The following is a 20,070-nucleotide window of genomic DNA, read 5'->3' as shown; positions in this document are numbered from 1 at the left end:
GTGAATTTTATTTTAAAAGTGGCTTCCTTTTCTCAAAAAACAAATGCAACGTGTTTTTTTTATCTGCTCTTATCAGCGAAAAACACCGTCCACCGCCCGTATACCCCTCAGGCTCTGGCACCCTAGGCAGTCTTCTAGCTCGGCTATATGGTAGAGCCGTCACTGATAAATTATTTATAGTAATGAAAATGTAAAAACCCAATTACGTTAGTTATAGAAAATATTGCTAATGTAATTCTTTGCGCTGTCTCTAACAAGGGAAAAATGTTAATTGGAAATACCGCATAGGAAATATAAAGTTAGTCAAGTCATTTGAGACGCCAAAATTGTTAAAACTAAACGCATTAAGTGCTATGAACGCATGATTTCTTCGCTATGAAGCGAAGCTTTTTACATTTGGAGTTTCCCAGGGAGGGGTAGAGAATGGTAGGTAATTTCGCTGTCATATAAAAACTTGCCATCCACGGATATTTTTTTTTAAGACTTTTTAAGTCGTTACATTTAATATCAAAAGCGCAAGTAAACCGAACTTACGTTACATGAAAACTAAAACTCGCGCATTCCAAGATCAACTTTTACTTTTAAAGTATTTTCGTTTATAAAGGGATTTGTGATTTTAAAGTCTACTGCAGTTCTAAAGTCTACTGCAATAACAGTTTGGTAAGCAAACCCTACTACGATCTGAATATCTTTCCTAGTTTATAATGTTTGGACCAAAGACTGCAATGTTTTAAATGACCTACTCAGTCATAATTATATTTTTGATTATCCCGACGTAAAAACTAGCTGTTACTGATAGGGTAACCATACCATAACAAATAATAAATAAATAAAATAAACAAACCAGCATCACATATTTTGTTCTTTAATTTGCATAATATAATTTTATTCACCCCAGTTCCTTTTTTTTTTCTTTTTTAAAACTCATCAGTATATACCAGTGGTTAATGTAGTTTTAAAATAATTGATGTACGTAAAAGCTTTGTTAGTATGTTATTCCTTCTTCTTCATCTGCATTTTCAGCTTGGCCAAAGCGGTAAGCATCCTGTCCCTCCACTGCCTTCTTTCTACTAATTTCTCTAGGGGGACCTTTTCAGAGAGTTGCTTATGTACTGCTTCAGCAGAGGATCCGCTCATCTCCGGAACTGGACTGAAAGTCTTGCTGACATCGTGTATTGTTTTTGAGTATCTCTCGCAATAGTTAAGCATACCTAGAATAAGCATATACAGAATAGAAGAATTCGGTTAGCTTTTACAATTAAAAAAAGAGGATAAAGATCTTCCAGAGCCACTTCTGGTGCATAGGGTATCGAATCGACGCTTTAGTTGCTGGGTCCTTTTTAAAGAGACAAGTAGCAAGCTGGCCCAATCTTGCTGTTATGGGGATCAAAACCTTGGCCCTGTGTTGCCAAAGAGAGCGTCAATCCACTCTGCTACAACAAGGCTAGTCTTTAGAACTCTATTTATTTATTTTATACATATATACACTATATAAGGCAGCACATAGTCAGAAAGCCTTAAACAGCTTACATATATACACACTTAACATGTTCCATAAGTTACAACTTTTACTTTTTTATTTGACAAAGTAAAATACCATAGCTTTGATTTCCTAATGCTAAAAGAACCCAATCATTTCATAAAAGCGTAGCCATCTGATTCAAATTGAAATTCCTTAGTATAATTGAACTATATTATTATATCTCAGGCCCTTTTGTAGGTTATCACCACCTTTGAAGATAAAACCTTAGCGTCACACTGTCCTTATGAAATGATATCGTATCCGAAGCTGTTGCCTTTTGCATGAGCTAGATATCCATGCACCTGATAATTATCTAATGTTATTAAAATTTTGCCAGATATGCTCTCAGGTTAGTGTTATACCCTCTTGTAATTTATTTAATCGTAAATTGTCAAGTTTTGTCAAAGCTCTCCAGAAAATAACTTCATTTTCCTCACGGTGAGCGAAAAAAAAACAGTACTTAGCATCACTGTTCGTAGTCAGAGCATAACCTGGCTCGTCACACATCCTGGAATTGTAGGGGTTTTTTGTTTCCCCGTAAAAAGGATCCAGAAACTCGAGACCCCTTCATATTTGGACTGTGTCAGCTACAAAATTTGATGATAAGCTAGGAAATAATTACGATTCATCGAAAAATCAGTCAAATTTAACTAGGACTAAAATTGTTGTTTGAATGAGACCATAGCATATGTCTTGATTAGTAATGCTTGCGATGAGCATAAAATATTTAATAATTTTTTTTTATTACTAGCACAGCGTACGGAGTAGGCATTAAAATTTATGTAAGGAAGTAAGTATGTAAGATTATTTGTAACCGGCAATATAAAACAAATGCGGAATAAAAAAAAGAGAAAAAACAATATAATCCACAAGGAAATAATAAGGGAAACACAACATAAATACCGCAACAATATTCATAGAATCACTAATCTGGAAAAAAATGGCACAGGGTCAATGGCACATATCTTCCCTGGAATATTGGTCCTCAGATCCTTAGAGATGTTGTCAAGCAGCAATAGAGGGTCGGTACGGCAAAATGAGAAATAATCTTGTGATTTCTGTACCACCTTGGTAAATATAGCAGGAATCTACAATATTCAAAATAGTCTCTCCTTAGCTGAAGACGGTCTTTTTTCCGCATTAGAGGTTGCAAACCGGAAAGAAAACGAATTGTAGGAGAACAAAACTATGGTAAAGTTAACATAAGCCTCGGCGGTTGTACCCCCCTCTATTAGGTGAGATTTTATCATATGAGAAGCGAATACACTGCAGAGCACTAGCAACCAGAGACGAGCATGTAGTCGAAAGTGTATCAGAAAAAGTATTCCCAAGCCATTTCAACTTTGATACACACTTGAGTAGCATTGTACCGACATGCAAAGGAGGAGCAGGATTGGAAATATTAAAAAACAGAAACTCGCATTTTGAACCATTTACAGAAAGTCCCAATCATACTCACAGCATTAATCAGAACATTTAGATTCTTTGTGAGGCCTGGCCTAGCATGACTAACTAGCAGAACATCATCAGCATAGGCAATGTGACTAACAGCAGTATTTTCTAAAAACACAGTAAAAAACAGCATTTGCAAACAGTCCGCAAACACAGTTTTAAAAATATATGGAGACAGTACACCACCTTGCCTCACTCCCTTCTTTACTGAGATAGGCTCGGATATATCAGACATCCATTTTTAACCAAACCAACGAATTGGAATACCAATATTGAAGAACTTTTAAGACGGAAGAATTAACTCATGCTTTGACTAAGCAATGAAGCGCTTGCGAATGCACAACATTGTCAAAAGCGCCCGAGATATCTACCGAGCAAATGTAAAGTGGCCTTTTTTGCATTTTTGCCCAGACTAGCAACTGACCAAGTATATGATGGACTAGAGAACCACCAAAACCGGCTCTGAACCCAACTTGATAATCAGAAAAATTACATTTAGTCAATTTCAGGCAGTACGACATACTCGAACAGCTTGCTCATGAAGCAAGACACTGTAATTGGTCGATAATTCGAACACTGATCTGCGTCCTTTCCCTTTTTCAAAACTGATTTTACGATTCCCGAAAGAAAACTATCTGGAAATACCGACTGGGCTAAACACATCTGGAATAGGAGCTGAATGTGAGTTAACAATAATGGACACTTAATGCTGAAGTGATTGTAGCACAGACCATCCATATCAGAAGCACTTGATTTCTTAACCCTCTTTAAAGCCCGATAGATATCATCACTAGATATTGACAATATATGGACTTGCTGAAGAACTTGAGGAATAGCATTATGCAATAAGGAAGAAAACATGGACTGGATAGAATGATTAAATGTAAAAAACACGAGTAAAATGAGCACCAAAATCACTGGTTTTGATAATCGAAACGGTAGCAGGCACACACTTGCTGCTATTAATTATATTGGACAAAGACTTCTGATCCAAGGGGCCGTCCAAAGTATTCAGGCGGGTTTGATGCAAAGAAAATCTAAACTGACGTTTGAAATTTTGCTTAATTATAAGTACTTCGCTAGACTTGGGCCAATCACAAGCGATCCAGAGGCGAAGCCAAAAATTTGGGCGTTGTTTAGCTTTTTTCACTTCTTGGCGCCCATTCCACAACAATTTTCTGGTGCCAAATCTAACATATTCAACAGGAACTGAAAATGAAGCAGCTGACTTCAAACAATGCACGAGCTGGTAATAGTAACAATTTAAAACAATCCTAGCTGTCGATGACCTTATAGAGGTTTGTAAAAGGTGTTAAGGAACATGCAGGCTTGACAATAGCGAGCAAAAAGCATATACATAAACTTCATAATTTACTTGTTTCCAATTTGGCTTACCAAACTATTTATTTTAGTAAGAAAAACGGTCAGTAGAGCAGGCGACTCAATTTCACAAGTTAAAGGCAAGTGATCATCTTCAATTTTGTCATCCAAAACAATGACAAGAATCACGAGTGATCCAAACTATAGTGATTTCAAACTATAACACGATTAAGGTTTGATCTAGCACCACCACGGTTATGAATGTAGGTAAACTGTTTATCTTTATTGACTAACTGATAACCACTAGCCAAAGCATCAAAAAACAGGTCACTTATTTCAGATTGGGACAGAAGATTCGCATTAATATTACCAGCCACAATCCAATTTAATCCCTGATTGGTCACTCTTAGCAGAAGTGTCCTGAGTCGTTTGCAAGAACCCACGAAGACAGATAGGGAAGAAATTTGCTTGCAATTGCATGGCATATAGACATTGATGAGTACCATATTACCGCACTTTATTGCCAGTAAATTACGATCAGAAGAAATAAGCTCAGGCTTCTGAGCGAGGCGAACTAAAGTTGCAAGGCCCCTAGAGGGTGGACCGCGCGTTCTTTTAGCTTCATGTACAAACGTGTGGTGGTTCGGTGACCATTTGAGAGTATCTGTATTGGCTTTAGTTAGAAAATGTTCCTTCCTGTAGAAAAACTATATCATAACCAAGAATCACATCAATAAGAACATCTTTTTATTTGGTTCAGTTAGTATTAAGAGAAACAAAGCGAAATCTATTGCCAATAACAATTATTTTTTGGCCTTATTCAGAGCTTTTTAACACTGGGCAGCTGAGGTTATAGGGAAAATGATTTCCCCGCAGTTGACTCAATTCGGGCTTTCAGTGCAAGGATTATCACGTGAGTTACAATGTTCAGCAGCGCGCCATGAAGACTTTTGATTAGTCGATGGGAGCAGCAGAAGCCAAGAAGAATTGGAAAACCTAGTTTGACTCTAACCTGGCTCGGGGTGACTAACTTATCCATGCACATCTAGGATTGACTCGTAGCGGAGTAGATCCAAAGCAAACGAGAGTTGCAATTAGGTTTATGCAATTGCCTGAATCCCCGTCCGGCAGAATTTTATAACTAATATACCGAAAATTAGTGGCAAATATGACTAGGGCCTTAAGTGAAAGGGCGAAAATACAGGAATATTGTTTCGGCTTACATTTTAAAACTGCAGACAGTAAAATAGAAAATATTAGACCAAGGTGTCTGCTTTCTTGAATTAATTTATTGTTCGTAAAAAAAACACGGAAATATAACACAATATCCTAATAAGTGACACATAATGCAGAATCGAGCTTCTTTTTTTTTATAAATAATGAAGATTCTATTCAGGCACTGAAGCAAAAATCTAGTTCGTTGGGAAGGGGGTTAAAAAACACAGAATTAGATGAATTATCTGAAAAATACCGAAAGTTACAGAAAATCGTTCGAATCTTGGTATTTTGGAGTGGGTAGACGGGGAGTTCCCCTCATCTCTGCATGAGTGCCTGATTTTGATACTAAATATCCCTTATTTACATAAAATTACAAGCGGCTGTTTCATAACTTATCACAACAGTAAAGAAATATTGTTTTTGCTTTGGAATTGATTTTGACTCATAAAAATATAAAAACTTTAATATTTCTCTTTTGGGAAACAAGGTTAGTATGTATCAGGAAAGTATACAGTGAACAGGACGATCCATCGGGTGAGCTCCCCGTTGAAGTTGTCAGCAGCAAACTTCAGCCCTGAAAACTTAAGTACGTTTTTCTGTTTGATTCGAGTATAACATATTTATGTGTCCCGTCAGAGAAGCTGTTAGTTTTCTTAGAATAAAAAAGAGTTTTCGAACATAACTGCTTTTCCAGTAACAATTTTTTTTTTTAGAATATACAGTTACAAGGTACGAATGCAGAAAATTACTTCTTGGACGTGGATTGGATTCGAAAACCCTGTAAAAAAGTGGAGTTTTACTGAAAAGATAAGAGATTTTAGGAGGAAATATCGATATTTCTGGATGGAAATGGACCTTAAGGATTCGGCCCCTCCCCCCTCTATGTACACCCCTGACTGGTGAAATCACTGTTATTTTTAGTGCACGAGCATGTACCTTTAATTCAAATATGTTTTAGGCATAACGTCATGACTAATCAAATTTTCATATAATGAAATATAAATAAACCTGTACAACATTGTGTTGGAGCTCGTATATATATATATATATATATATATATATATATATATATATATATATATATATATATATATATATATATATATATATATATATATATATATATATATATATATATATATATATATATATATATATATATATATATATATATATATATATATATATATATATATATATATATATATATATCTCAGCACGTGGCAGGCTTCTATATATGGATCCTCACTGTTGCTTGTCATCTAAGTGCAGATAACTTGAGCCTTTTCTTGATGTCATGACGTCCGAATAGACTTTAAATTAGAAGTATTGCCTTTGTAAAATTACATTTTTATTGGACCTTTAACTTTTGCTTCAGCTTGTCTTTTGTCATTATGAAAGATGTTTCGCAAAACCTTTGTTTCTTTTGGTTGTCCATGTGGCAGGACAAAAACTTCTATTTCTTCCAGCGACTTATCTAGTCCAAATTTTTGATTTTCAAAGGTATGGTAAGTATTAGTGACCACCCTTGTTTCTTTTAATTGTTCAGGTGGTGAAAAAAAACTTATTCTCTTGCCTTGGCTTGTCCTTTGTCATTATGAAAGACATATCGCCGAACCTTTGTTTCTTTTTATTCTTGAGGTGATGGGACAAAAACTTTTTTTTCTTCCAACGATTTATCTAGTGCAGGTTTTTGATTTCCAACGGTATGGTTGCCATTGATGACCTTATCCATGTCAAAATCCGAAACCCAAGCATCGCTATCATTTTCGTTTTACATTTGTTTGGTTCGTTTTACCTCGGCTTGTCTTTCGTCATTATGAAATACATATCACCGAATGATGTGAATAAAATGATCTATAACATGTATTATAGAACAATGCAGTTTTTTGTAAAATTGATTATATTTTAAAAATTAATCCTTTTAGTTACAAAAAGTTTTTTACCCACATCAATTTCATTTAAAATGAAATTGATGTGTAGCTCTCTACGATGTTCCAGTGCCAAGCTATCTGATAAGAAAAATAGAGAAAAAAAGATGCTGTCTGTTCAAGCCAAGAGACGGTAAGTTTACTATATAGCAGTAAGTTTCCTATGTAGCTAGCTACCGCTGCAACCCTGATATGAATGGCATCATATGATGGTATGATGGCACGAAGTACATTACGTACATGACAAGATTTCAATTTTTATTACATGACGTCATCATATGATGTCAAGAAGTACATTACGTACATGACACCATTGCGATTTTATTACGTGACGTAATTTACAATATACGACGTCATCATATTTCATGAAGTAGATAACGTACATGACATCATTGCAATTATTATTACATGGTGTCATTTGCAAAAACCAAAACTAAGGCTCTTAACGAATTTTCTCAGACTTGTGACCTATCTAGATCGGTTTATGAGATTTTTTTAGATCGGCAAATGAATAGATCAAAATTAATATATGGGCATTTTTCTTTGTAGTGACAGCCAATCGTTTTAAAGATAATTGAAATCGTCCTAATCTTTTGTTTTTAATATGAGATTTTGTCTCACCTTCAGCGTTGAGATGGGCTGTTTCGAAGGGCCCCATGAAGGCATAACGAGGACCAAGACCATCAGTCATAACCGTGTCAACATCAGCCACAGTCAAAATGCCGTCATTAACAAGATTCCAGCATTCATTTAAAATTGCATACCTTAAAATAACATTAAAAATAACAACACTGACGATAATTGTAATCATTTCGGACTTTTCAACCTATTTTAATGTAAAAATTAAATTGTCAGAAAAACGAATGAGGATTTTGAACTAAACATGTAGCATGAATATCCTGTACAGAAGAAAAAAAGGAGTAATACTGAAAATAGGCAAAGTGAAAAAATTTAACTTAATTCAAATTTCTCAAGTGAGTAAAATTGCTGAAGTTTTTGATGATAATGCTCTATTAAGGCAAAAAAAAATTGGATAGGTCGGTACAACCTATGCAAAAATTCATTTTTCTTGTTGTTCAAGCCAGGGAACAGTAAAGTTCCTGTATAGGGTTTTCAGTCAAGGCGATTCAAATGGTATACTTTCAATTTCAATCCGACGCCGTTTTTTAGAGGTTTTGGACCATTTTTCTATATTTCTATAAATTTGTTTTTAAAATAACATTTTACTATTAAGAATAATTTAGATAATGGTTACCATTCCTGAATCAGCTAGAACTGGCAATTTTTTCACTTCCCAGTTCTTTTAACGCGTTTTTTTATTTTTGGCTACTAAGGGATCTTATTGGTTCCTTACTGGGTTGCAGCTACCACTGCAACCACAAAAAATAAGTTGGTTCAAATTTATAAGGTGTTTCTGCTTGAAGAGGAAAATGATGCAAATCTTGAATATGAGCTATTTGTTGGTATGTTACTAGAACAAGTTAGGGAAGTGGAAGTTTTGAAGAACACGAAAGGGCAAAAGAATAATGGCAAGAAGCCATAAATATCACACGATCCTCTTCAAAAAACAATTGTAAGCGATACTTATGTTGTTCAAACTACAAGCTCTAAAACCTACAGACGAGAATAAAGAGGATAAACAGACGAGAATTCCGTCTTTTCGGAATGGTTTGAATAATCTTCTTTCGTGAGGCTTAAAGGGTTGATTTAGAATAAAATTTCAGGAATTTGAAGGCAATCCATTGAATATGAAAGAGGATTTTGAGTTAAACATGTAGCATGAATATCCAGTGCAGAAGAATAAACAGAATAATAAATCAAATAGTCGAATTGAAAAGAAAATACCCTATGTACAATTCGTGTGAATCGGAAACAAGTTAACTACGACTGCAACTAACAACTCAGCGCACCACTGAGCAACCTTAGGTCAACATAGCTAAGTTCGCTCCTCCTCCACCTTAATCTATTCCAAGCCTCCATCTTAACACCCCTTAGGAAGTTCCCATTTCCCTTAAATCTTTCTTTACAACACCCTCCCACCCTAACCGTGGACAACTTGTCTTCCTTTGACCATAAAGAACAATCTTTGGCAATCTGTCATCCTCCATCCCCAGAACGTTCCCTAGCCAACTCAACCTTCGTATCATTATAGCATTAGAAAGCAGGATTGGACCAGACTTTTCGTACAGCCTACTGTTTGAAATACGGTCAGTCAGTCGGGTACCAAAAACAATCCCGAGGCATTTCTGTGGAAAATATTTAGCAAATCTTCCTCCGTTTTCCGGAGCGTCCATGCTTCGGACCGTATTTGACCACTGACATTATTGCAGCTTCCAATTTTCTAATCTTGCTTCGCAGACTTATCCTCCTATTCTGTTAAGCTTTTTTCAACTGCAAAAAACACTCTAAGCCTCAGCGATTCTATTTTTACCATCTTCAATGCTCCCACCGTATTTACTATTAATGCTACCAAGGTAAGTGAAGCTGTCTACTTGATCGATCTTTATTGCCCAACGTGACCTTTACATCTTCACTTATTCCTAGTCTTAGCGACTTAGTCTTCTTAACATTAATTTTCAAACCTGTTCTGGCACCCTGAATTCGGAAAACCTCTTAAAGTTCATTCATTTATTTCACACTTTCATCTAGGATGCTTAAATCATCAGCATAATTTAAGTCCAGGAAAATTTTTCTTCCCCATCTGATCCATGAAAGTCCATGAAAATGATCCATTTAAATGGGGACAGAACTCAACCTGTTTAACTTCTGATCTAGTGCCAAACCAGCTACTAACCTTATTTCCTACCTTAACCAAAGCAGTAGTATTATCTTACATAGCACTAATCACTTTAATATTTCTGTCTGGTAACCATACAAGGATAACACCTTTACTAAAGCTCTTATATCAGCTGAATCGAACGCTAACAATTCGATCGCTTATAATAAAAAGCCATTTTCAGAAGGATGCGAGCTGGATGAAAATCTTGCATTCCTATGAATATGTGTTTACGCGCTGGATTTGTTCGAAGGAGATATGTTTTTACTTCCACCCTCCTCTAATCTTTCACTGGTTTTAACTTGATAAAGAGCCTTAGCTTAACTCAGTTTTTCGACCAGAGTTGAACTAGATGAACAAATCCACCTTTTTGTTGAACAAACGGCTGTTTTCCCGAGGATGGGAGGTAAACATAATAGTTTTGGCAAACTAGCCAAAAATATGGATCGACTCCAAACAAATTGCAACAGAATTGATTCTTATACCTTGTTGTAGATAAAAAAAAGCTCAACAACACATCCAAAGTTGCACACTCTAGGTCGACGCAAACTAGTGTTTTTTTTGGGGGGGGGGCTTTTCGGGTCAATTTTTTCAGTTTTCTTCTAAAAAAAATGAACTGTCAGTGAGTTTTCGTTTTTCCGTATATGAAGTACCGTCCCGATGTAAAACGAAGAGCTGAACCCGAAAATGATGGCAAATTTGGTACCAGAAAAAAGTTTCATAATCATCTATACGTCATTTTACCCTTCTCATCCTTGTGACCTCTTTTTCTCCATACTATCAGAAGGCAACTATTCGGACATAAAGTGATGAGTTGAGCCCAAAATTCAAATTAACTTGATGTAGTGTGTACTAGAAAACCCATTTCATATTCATCAATATGTAATTTTTTATTTTCATTTGACATGTTTCTTTTATCACTTATTGTCCACCAATTAGTCGATTGTTGGTAAAAATCAAAAAATAATAAGTGGGCTGATAGATTATGGTTGGCACTTTTATAAGATCAGTTAACACACAGGAGACAACTACACCACTTTCATTACCTTCGTAGGCAATAAATTATATCAATGTTTCGTCCCACGCTTTGTCCAAGTGATTTCTATGGATACAAAAAAGTCATTCGATATATCTGCCACCTAACAAGCTATAAAAGTTTCACTGCGAATGTTTATCAAGTTTCGCTTCACCGTTTACCAAGCCTTCCAGAATATGATGCATATGATCAGACGTTCTGATAGATTCAGGACTGGGCTCTCCACGGATCTTGTCATTGAGCAAGACCTCATGCGCTGTCTCAAAACGGCTGGTGGTCTTACCAATGGTAGTGGTATGAAAAAGGTTCAAAGGTCCTTATGGGTTTTGTCTCGACCAGTCTGCTCTGCATTTAATCATCTGATGGAGGGTATGTCAGAGGTTTTCTATGGAACTATTGAACAACATAGGGAAATGTCCGAGCCGAGGCAGCTAAGAGACTGTAAAGGCAACCAGATCGTTATCGATTTCTTAGAAAAAGGATCACCATTTAATGGGGATCTTCAGCTAAGAAACATCACTAGCGGTGTGACAGCCTACGAGCCTGCCAACATCGATTCTGCTAGAGATTTTGGCATAAAAATCATTGAATCCATGTCTGGAAATCTGGTTGCTGATTTTTTATTTCGACGAAAACAACAGGCAGTTCAAATTACTACAAAACAGAATCCAGGAGGAGATTGCAAAAGATTGGATCCTACTCTCCTTTTTCATAGGTTCATTACACTAGCAAAGAAGATCAATCTCACGGAATCTGAGTACTTTCAACGCGAACTGTGTTCCTACACGGCATCACTTTTTGACAGTTCTTGCATGCTCCGGTCTCTGAACAAGCCAGAGATTGTCAAGACTATAGCACAGGCTTGCCATCTTGAGGAGCGCTCTACTCTTGAGGAGTCTAAGAGAAGTCGTATAAGCGGCCGTGAGATCTTCTTCACCGCAGATATGCAGCTGGTGGTAAAAAAGGATGAATTCTTGTCCTGCAAGAAAACAAGGCAAGGTTTATCTGCACGTTGTCTGTTTGTCTCCGATCAAAGGTCTTCGACGTAGTCAAAGCACCAGGAGATGCAGATGTCTGAATTGTGCAGGCTGCTTTTGATTCTTCTGGGCATTACGACACTGCCGTCATTGGAAATGATACTGATCTTTTGATTCTATAATTTAGTTATATAATTGGTAAATTTGGTAATATAAATTTGGTTATATAATTGGTTCTTAATATGGTGACCTATCAAGCAAGAAGCTATTATCTACACCTGAGCCAAAGTCGAACAAAGCTCCTCGAATACGGGATATTCACAAATTGAAAAAGAGAACATGGGTCAAGAGACATGCCATCCGATTATTTTTACTCACGCCATCTTAGGCTTTGACTCTATTTCACGGATCCACAGTGTAGAAAAAAGCCTTACTCTGAAGAAACTAATGGCATATGCTGATTTTCGTACATCAGCTACAGTTTTCGTGCTAAAGTCAGCATCGAAGGAGGAAGTAAGGATTGCTGAAGAAGAAGCTCTGCTCTTGATATATGGCTCATCAAAATGGGGAAATCTGAATGAACTCCGCAGGGAAGTTTTTTCTTTAAAAAAAGGTGACTACTGTTAACACGTTCGTCCACCCAGAACAGTTACCACCAATTTCTGATGCGGCTAAATTCCACAATTACAGGGTTTTTGTTTTAGTAAGTTCAGGTGTGGAGTAGAGATCCTGATTCTGAACTTAAAGCCGAGGAATAGGTTTGGAAAAATAAAGATGACTTCTTGTATCCATTGACTACTAACGTCCTACCAGCCCCTCGCCTGCTTCTGAAAATCGTGAAGTGCTCCTGTCAACTGGAATGTAGCTCAACGAGATGTAGCTGCTTTAAAAACAACTTAGCTTGCACTGCAGCGTGTAAAACATGCAAAGGAACAGCATGTTCTAGCTCTCCAAGAACAGAAAGCTATAACGACGAGGAGAACGTCGAAGCTTAGATATCAGAATCAAAAGAATAAGTTGTGAATAGTAGTCAGAGTTTTATTCTGTCTTTGAAATGCTCATGAAGTTGATTCGATAATTTTAGCAATTGTGAAGACTAGTCAGTATGTTCATATTAGTTTATTCTAAGAGGGATATTAAATGTTGGCCGCTGAAAACTAGTTTCATCGATTATTTCCCTTTTCTATTATTTGTCATGTTTTAATAAATATCTTGCAATCCCCTTTTTTAGGCCGACCCATCAGGTGATGGAGCCCACGACGATCAGATTCAAGCTAACTAATTATTAGATATCAAAACTAATAATTTAGCTAGCGAAAGATAGTCTGGTAAAAAAGAATGGGGGCCACTATTGATGATTTTTTATATACCATACACCATATTTGACTTGATTTTTGAACTCATCTCGTTTTTTTACATCGGAATAATAATTCAGTTCTAGAAAAATGAACAATTACCGGAACTTTTTTTTTGTTAGGAGAGTGAAAAAACAGACACAATACGCAAAAAAAAACTAGTTTTGCGTCGACCTAGAATGTGCAACTTTGGATATGTTGTTCAGCTTTTTTTTTCTCTACAACACGGTGTAAAAATAATTTCTGTTGCAAATTGTTTTTACCAACGATTAACGAATGGGTGGACAATAAGTGCTAAAAGAAACATGTCAAATGAAAATGAAAAAGTGCATATTGATGAATATAAAATGGGGTTTCTAGTAGACATTACATGTTAATTTGATTTTTGGACTCAGCTCATCATTTTATGTCAGAATAATTACTTTCTGATAGCATGGTGAAAACGAGGTCACCACGATGAGAAGGGTAAAATCACATGTTGATGATTATGAAAATTTTTCTGGAACATTGTACATCAAATTTGCTTTCATTTTCCGGCTCAGCTCTTCATTTTACATCGGGACGGTACTTCATGTACAGAAAAACGAACATTTTACAGACAGTTCATTTTTTAAGAAAAACCTGAAAAAATTGACACGAAAAGCAAAGAAACTAGTTTTGCGTCGACCTAGAATGCGCAAGTCTGAATATGTTGTTTAACTTTTTTTTTCTCTACAACACGGTGTAAAAATCATTTCTGTTGCAATTTGTTTGGGGTCAAATTCTAGTTTACCTGTACTACAAGTTCAGTTCTCATTCCGGTGAAAATGGGCTCCATAGCTTTTTTTACAAAATTTATACACCATAAGGGTACCATGAGGGGTTTTCAGTAAGAAGGAGGGGTTCGTGTTTCGCCCCTGCCCACAAAAATATGAACATATAGATTTAAATGTGCTTTTCTTGGTTACTGCCTAAAATAATCTAAAATTGCATTTTTATAGTAACTGTCCCTTCCTTCGAATCAAAACCTGGGGGAACCCTCTGAACAACATATAGATGACATGTATATTTCTCATATGAGGAAACAAATAATATATTCTAACGTGCTATCTATGTTTATATTTACGTTCATGGACTAACAGAGCATAGATGGTCACAGTTTAGTTCTCCTCGTTCGGGCTATATATTTAAATTTACATTTCTGCTCGGCATATGACAGCAAGATAACAATGCCGTGTTTCTGTTCCCACAAAATCATGTTTAAGTTGGTTTTGTCAAATTTTGTGAAAAATTGCATATCTCTGTCAAATTTATTTCCTTCTTTTAATAAATTCTTTAATTTAACTTGTTCAGTGTCCTATTAAAATTATTATATTTGTTAAAAGTTTGCTATGTTTGTGACAATTCTAAAAGTAAAGAATTAAAGAACTTACTGGATTCTATTTAATGCAAATCCTGGCATTTCCTTAGCAAGGGTTACAGGCGATTGTCCAATGCGCGCCATGAGAGCTCTGGCTTGGACCATGACATTGGGGTCTGTCCAAGGTGCTGGTACAAGTTCAACAAGGGGGACATAGTACGGCGGGTTCACAGGATGCGCCACAAACACACGACTTCTATGCTGAAGCTCTTCTGAGAATTTTGATGGAACAATACAGCTTGTGGAAGAAGCAAGCGTTACCTTAAGATAAAGGCCCCTATTCAATAGCTTAAATAATAACACAAGTCACGGTAACTTTAATTAAAGTTGGCCTTCTGCATGTTTGCTTTTAAAGAATAGTTTTTTAGCTTCTGTTTGAGCGTTATCAGTCTTGTATCTAAGTAAAAGACAGTCTTATTTTAGTTTTTAACACGAATTAATACTGTGTACAGAAATAAAGAGGGTCATTTTTGGCAGAACTTGGAGAATTTTCTGGCAGCATTCTCCGAAATTTAAGCCGCTATTCCTGTCTGAAAGAATTTTTCGAAGAGTATGGATAACTTACAAGAGTGAGAACTGGTGTGCATGTCGAAAAAAAAAACTAAACTCCACATAGCGTTTGGCAGCACTCGGCATTTTTTTTTTTTTTTTACTGTAAGAATAAGAAAAAATAATTTAATTTTTGTAGTTGGTAAAATTAGTGTAGTAATAAGTGTCTGATCGCAGTTCCGGGCAGAAGAAACGCCAAGAGTCGCCAAACGCTAGATGGCAATGATGGATTTTTCCAACGCTAGTGCCAGTTTCCGCTTTTATAACTTACCTATACTCTTTGGAATATCTCTTAATACAATCATAGAACTTGTATATAATATTTTGAATATAAATAACTATGAAATATCAATTCAGGACGGTATCAGTCATATCAGTATTTTACACCAGTTATGACTCTGGGTTTAACTCTTAATTCTATTTACTTTGTTTTAATTCTGTTCCAATACATTTTCATCTTATTATAATTATCTTGCTTAGACAATTGCATAGTTTCATTTCATCTTTCTCCTTATTTTTTTTTTTTATCTAAATTTAGAAAAATACTAACACCTTCTTTTCCAAATTGGAGAGTCCTTTGCAAAATCTTTCCTGTCTCTTTTTTACTGTTATTCATATTTTTTTTTGTTTTAGAAAAGCGAATCGTAGAAAGATTTGAAATTTCCAGGTCTCTTTCCTGTTCCCTGGGCGGTTTAGCATCTGACCCTTAATCCAAATGTAACTATTTTGAACACATCTCAGGTGGAGTGATTGAAAAGGTGGTATATGATTTTTTATAACGCCGATTCATAGCCTATATTCTTAACACATCTCGCTCTATCGACTGCCTTATCTCTTTTTCTCGTACCTTACTCGATTCTCAATACGATTTATTTTGATACGATTTTGATACGGTTATTTTCAATAGGATTTTCAAACAGAATTTATTTTGTACATACAGCTGCTTATCAATAAGATTCAAATAACCCGGAACGCATTCTAGAGTTTGTTCGCTCTCCTGCAAAGTTCAAATCTTGGAGCACAAAGCCTATTCAATTGCAACAGCTGATCTCGGTCGCAACTGGCTACTCTGGAGAAGACTAATGGTACTGACGTCTGGTTCCCTCTATGCTGGCGACGCTGCCGATCAAGAGCTTTACAGTAAAAAAATGACATTATTAAACCACCTGGACGTTAAAACTTACGTTTGGTTGCGCAATGGAGACGAAAGAATCAATGGCAGACCATACTGATTTCTTCAGCTCCAAATTTTCTGGAATACACTCTTGAACATGAATGGCTCCTTTGATGCAGTTTCCGACATCATTGACTCCTAAAAAAAGAAGAGATAACTACAGTAATGACTACTATTTTCGATTAACTTGAAATAACTTATGGATTGTTTGTTGAACAAATTCCATCTCACTAGTGAAGAACGAACCACTACCCAATGTAACTAAGAATTAAAAAAAACACGTTTAAAAAACGGGCTAGTGAAAACAAAATCAGCACTTATTGCTGATTAAGGAATGGTAACTATTATCACTATTAGTCTTAATAGTAAAATATTTTTTCGAAAACCTATTTTTGAAAGTTTAGAAAAATAGCCTGAAACCCCTTGAAAATGGCGTTAGATCAAAACAAAAAATACACTATTAGAATCGCCATTGCCGACAACCCTATAAAGGAACCTTTTTTTTTCTTGTTCACTGCTATCGGGGCCCAGGAACTTCATAGAGAGCTGTTCAAGGGCTCACTTGAAAGGATACGGCTCACTTAAGTGGATCTAGTCCTTTTTAGAAGAATTGAAATATAACAATAAAACAAATCACTATCACTATCAATCACTATAGTGATACACATAAATCACTATCAATGAAACAAAATTTAATTATTGGCAAAAACTGCATTTTCATATACAACATGGTGCATCACATGGCATCTTTTGAAAAGTTACTTCTCTGGGAAATGACGTCATGCTTCAGTGGATCTGCTGCCAGATTCTCTGGGGTTTGTTCTTTACGCCAGGTAAGAAAAATCCGAAGGCTTTTTGCTGTGTGTGATATATTATTCACAGAAAATATATGTTTTATAAATCTCTTAAGTCAAGATAAGACCCAAATAAAATTCCTTAGAATGCTATGGTACTTAACTTTTAAAATAAAAAAGGCAAGTCTTTCAAATGTGTTTCAAAAATTTATGTTATAAGACCACGCTGGCTAAACATGACGTTAAAAAAAAACAACAACAAAAAAAACAAGAAATGAGGTATATTTTAGCCAGTTAAAAAAGAAGCACAAGCGAAAATACAAAGCAGATATTTCAGCAAACACTTTCATATAACCTGTTCTCAGTGCTAAAAAAAAAAAACAAAAGGAAAAGGAAAAGGAAAAAAAAAACAATCCTTTGAAATAAACTACAACAAGGCAGAGGAAGTCATAGTTAGTAAAGAACTAATCCTGGGCCATGGTAACAAAAACCTTTAGAAAAATATTTAAAAAAGATTGTTTATTTAGAAGAGATTGTCATTTTTAGCTGGTTTAGCTATAGTCACAGTCACACATAGTGGTAGTTGAAACTATTCGCAGTCACAAGTAGTTACAGTCGCGAGTATTTACGGTCAGGTAGTAGTAGTATTACTAGTAGGTAGTAGTATTTACAGTCAAGTAGTTACAGTCAGAAGTAGACACAGTCTTAAGTGGTTGCAGCTGCAAGTAATTGCAGTCGGAAGTATTTTAAGTCATACTCACAAGCAATAGGAGTAACAAGTAGTCACAATCGCAAGTAGTCACAGTCGCAGTTGAAAGTAGTTGCAGTCACAGCTAGTTGCAATCACAGGTAGGCGCAATCGCAATCACAATTAGTTGTAACCACAAATGCAAGTAATTGCAGCCACAAAAAGTCGCAGTAATACTGGCGTGATAGCAGGGATAGAAGTCGTTGTAGCGGTTGAAAGTAGTTGCAATAACAAGCAATTGCAGTCGCCATCACAGCAGGTAGTCACACTCACAGTTGTAACTAATTGTACTCAGAGATGCAAGAAGTTGCAATGGTAAGGAGTCGTATGTAGTCGCGTCGCTGTCACAAGCAGTTGTAGTTACAAGTTGCAATAGTCACAAGTAGTCGTAGTCGTAAGCAGTCGCATCGCAAGTTGTTACAGTCGCAATTAATCAGAGTCGTAAGCTGTAGCAGCCGCAAGTATTCGCAGTCTCCGTCATAAGTAGCCACGGTCATAGTCATAGTAGTTGTAAAATTTGAAGCTGTAGTAGCAGTTGTTATAGCAGAAGTACGCACATGGTGTGTTTGGTTAGTTCAACATCCTTCACAACATGCCCTGAAAGTTCCAACTTAATACTCTAAACCTTCCTAAGATATTACTGATATGCTCTTTAGACAACCTGCTTGCATATATTGTGTTTTGATTTAGTTCAGCATCCCCGTAACATTCCCTGAAAGCTACACCTTTATACCCTTGGCCTTAGTAGTAGTAGTGGTAGTAATGTGCACACAACTGTCCTGAAAGTTTAAGCACACTAAGCTATTCCTGAGATATACTGATACGCCCTTTTTACAACCTGCGTTTAGTTCAACATTCCAGCATTCCCTGAAAGTTCCAGGTTAATACCCTTAGCTTAAGTAATAATAGTCGCAGTAGCAGTGATAGTACTAGTAGTAGTAGCATGCAAATACAGCTTTTTGGTTAGTCCAACATCCCTCTTAATATACCCTGAAAGTTTCAATTTAATGATCTAAGCCGATCCAGAGACGTTGCTGATACGCCATTTCGATAAAATGTCCGCAAACATGCGTTTAATTTAGTTCAGCACCCCTAAAAAGTATGCACATAGTGTCTCCAGGTTAGCTTAACATTCCCTCAACATTACCTGAAACTTTCAACTTAATACTGAACTAAATTCCTCTCTCACATTTTGTTCAGATATCTTTTTTGTGGAGGAAGGGCAGACAAAAGGGGCTTTGAAGGAGGCTAGCTGCCCTCCAATCACTGATTACTCTTAAATGGGGCACTAGAGCTGATTGAGCTCCATTCGAAGTTTCTACAACAACCCCTTCCATATGAAGTGGTTTGGTAAAAACCTAAAAATAATAATAAAACAGTTCGTGGTAACGAACTGTATGTAAGGAGCGACCCGGCTCAATGGTAACCGAAACTCTAGAAAACGGTATTTTGATACAAATAGATACATCAAAAGAATTAGATTTTAATGCTAATTTCAAATATATAAGCTTCATCAAGTTTAGTCCTATCAATCAAAAGTTACGCGCCTGAGAAAATTTGGCTGATTTTCCAAAAAAGGGGGAAAGACCCCCTAAAAATTATAGAACCTTAATGAAAATCACCCCATTATATTCCACGTATCAGAAAACCCTACAGTAGAGGTTTCAAGCTCCTATCTACAAAAATGTGGAATTTTGCATTTTTTGCCAGAAGAAACATCACGGGTGCGTGGTTATTTGGTTGTTTTTTTTTTGTTTTTTTTTCCCAGGGATGATCGTATCGACCCAGTGGTCCTAGAATGTCGAGGGAGGGAGTAGAG

The 20,070-nt window shown here is 36.2% G+C and overlaps 1 protein-coding gene across 1 annotated transcript; it reads right to left on the bottom strand.

Annotated features, from left to right (window-relative positions):
- Positions 1 to 848: 848 nt before the first annotated feature.
- LOC148955206 (lambda-crystallin homolog) lies at positions 849 to 18,748 on the bottom strand. Its single transcript, XM_089106568.1, has 5 exons — positions 18,632 to 18,748; positions 16,720 to 16,866; positions 15,000 to 15,247; positions 8,065 to 8,207; positions 849 to 1,211 (listed from the first exon to the last, which is right to left on the bottom strand). The coding sequence occupies exons 1-5, from the start codon at positions 18,746 to 18,748 to the stop codon at positions 994 to 996; spliced, it is 873 nt and encodes a 290-aa protein (XP_088962694.1). The 3' UTR covers positions 849 to 993.
- Positions 18,749 to 20,070: the final 1,322 nt, after the last annotated feature.

The sequence above is a fragment of the Artemia sp. Qi Xiang Cuo genome, chromosome 2 (assembly GCF_049724085.1).
Source record: "Artemia sp. Qi Xiang Cuo chromosome 2, ASM4972408v1, whole genome shotgun sequence".
In the NCBI taxonomy this organism is placed as follows: Eukaryota; Metazoa; Arthropoda; class Branchiopoda; order Anostraca; family Artemiidae; genus Artemia; species Artemia sp. Qi Xiang Cuo.
This window is presented reverse-complemented; position numbering and strand designations above follow the sequence as displayed.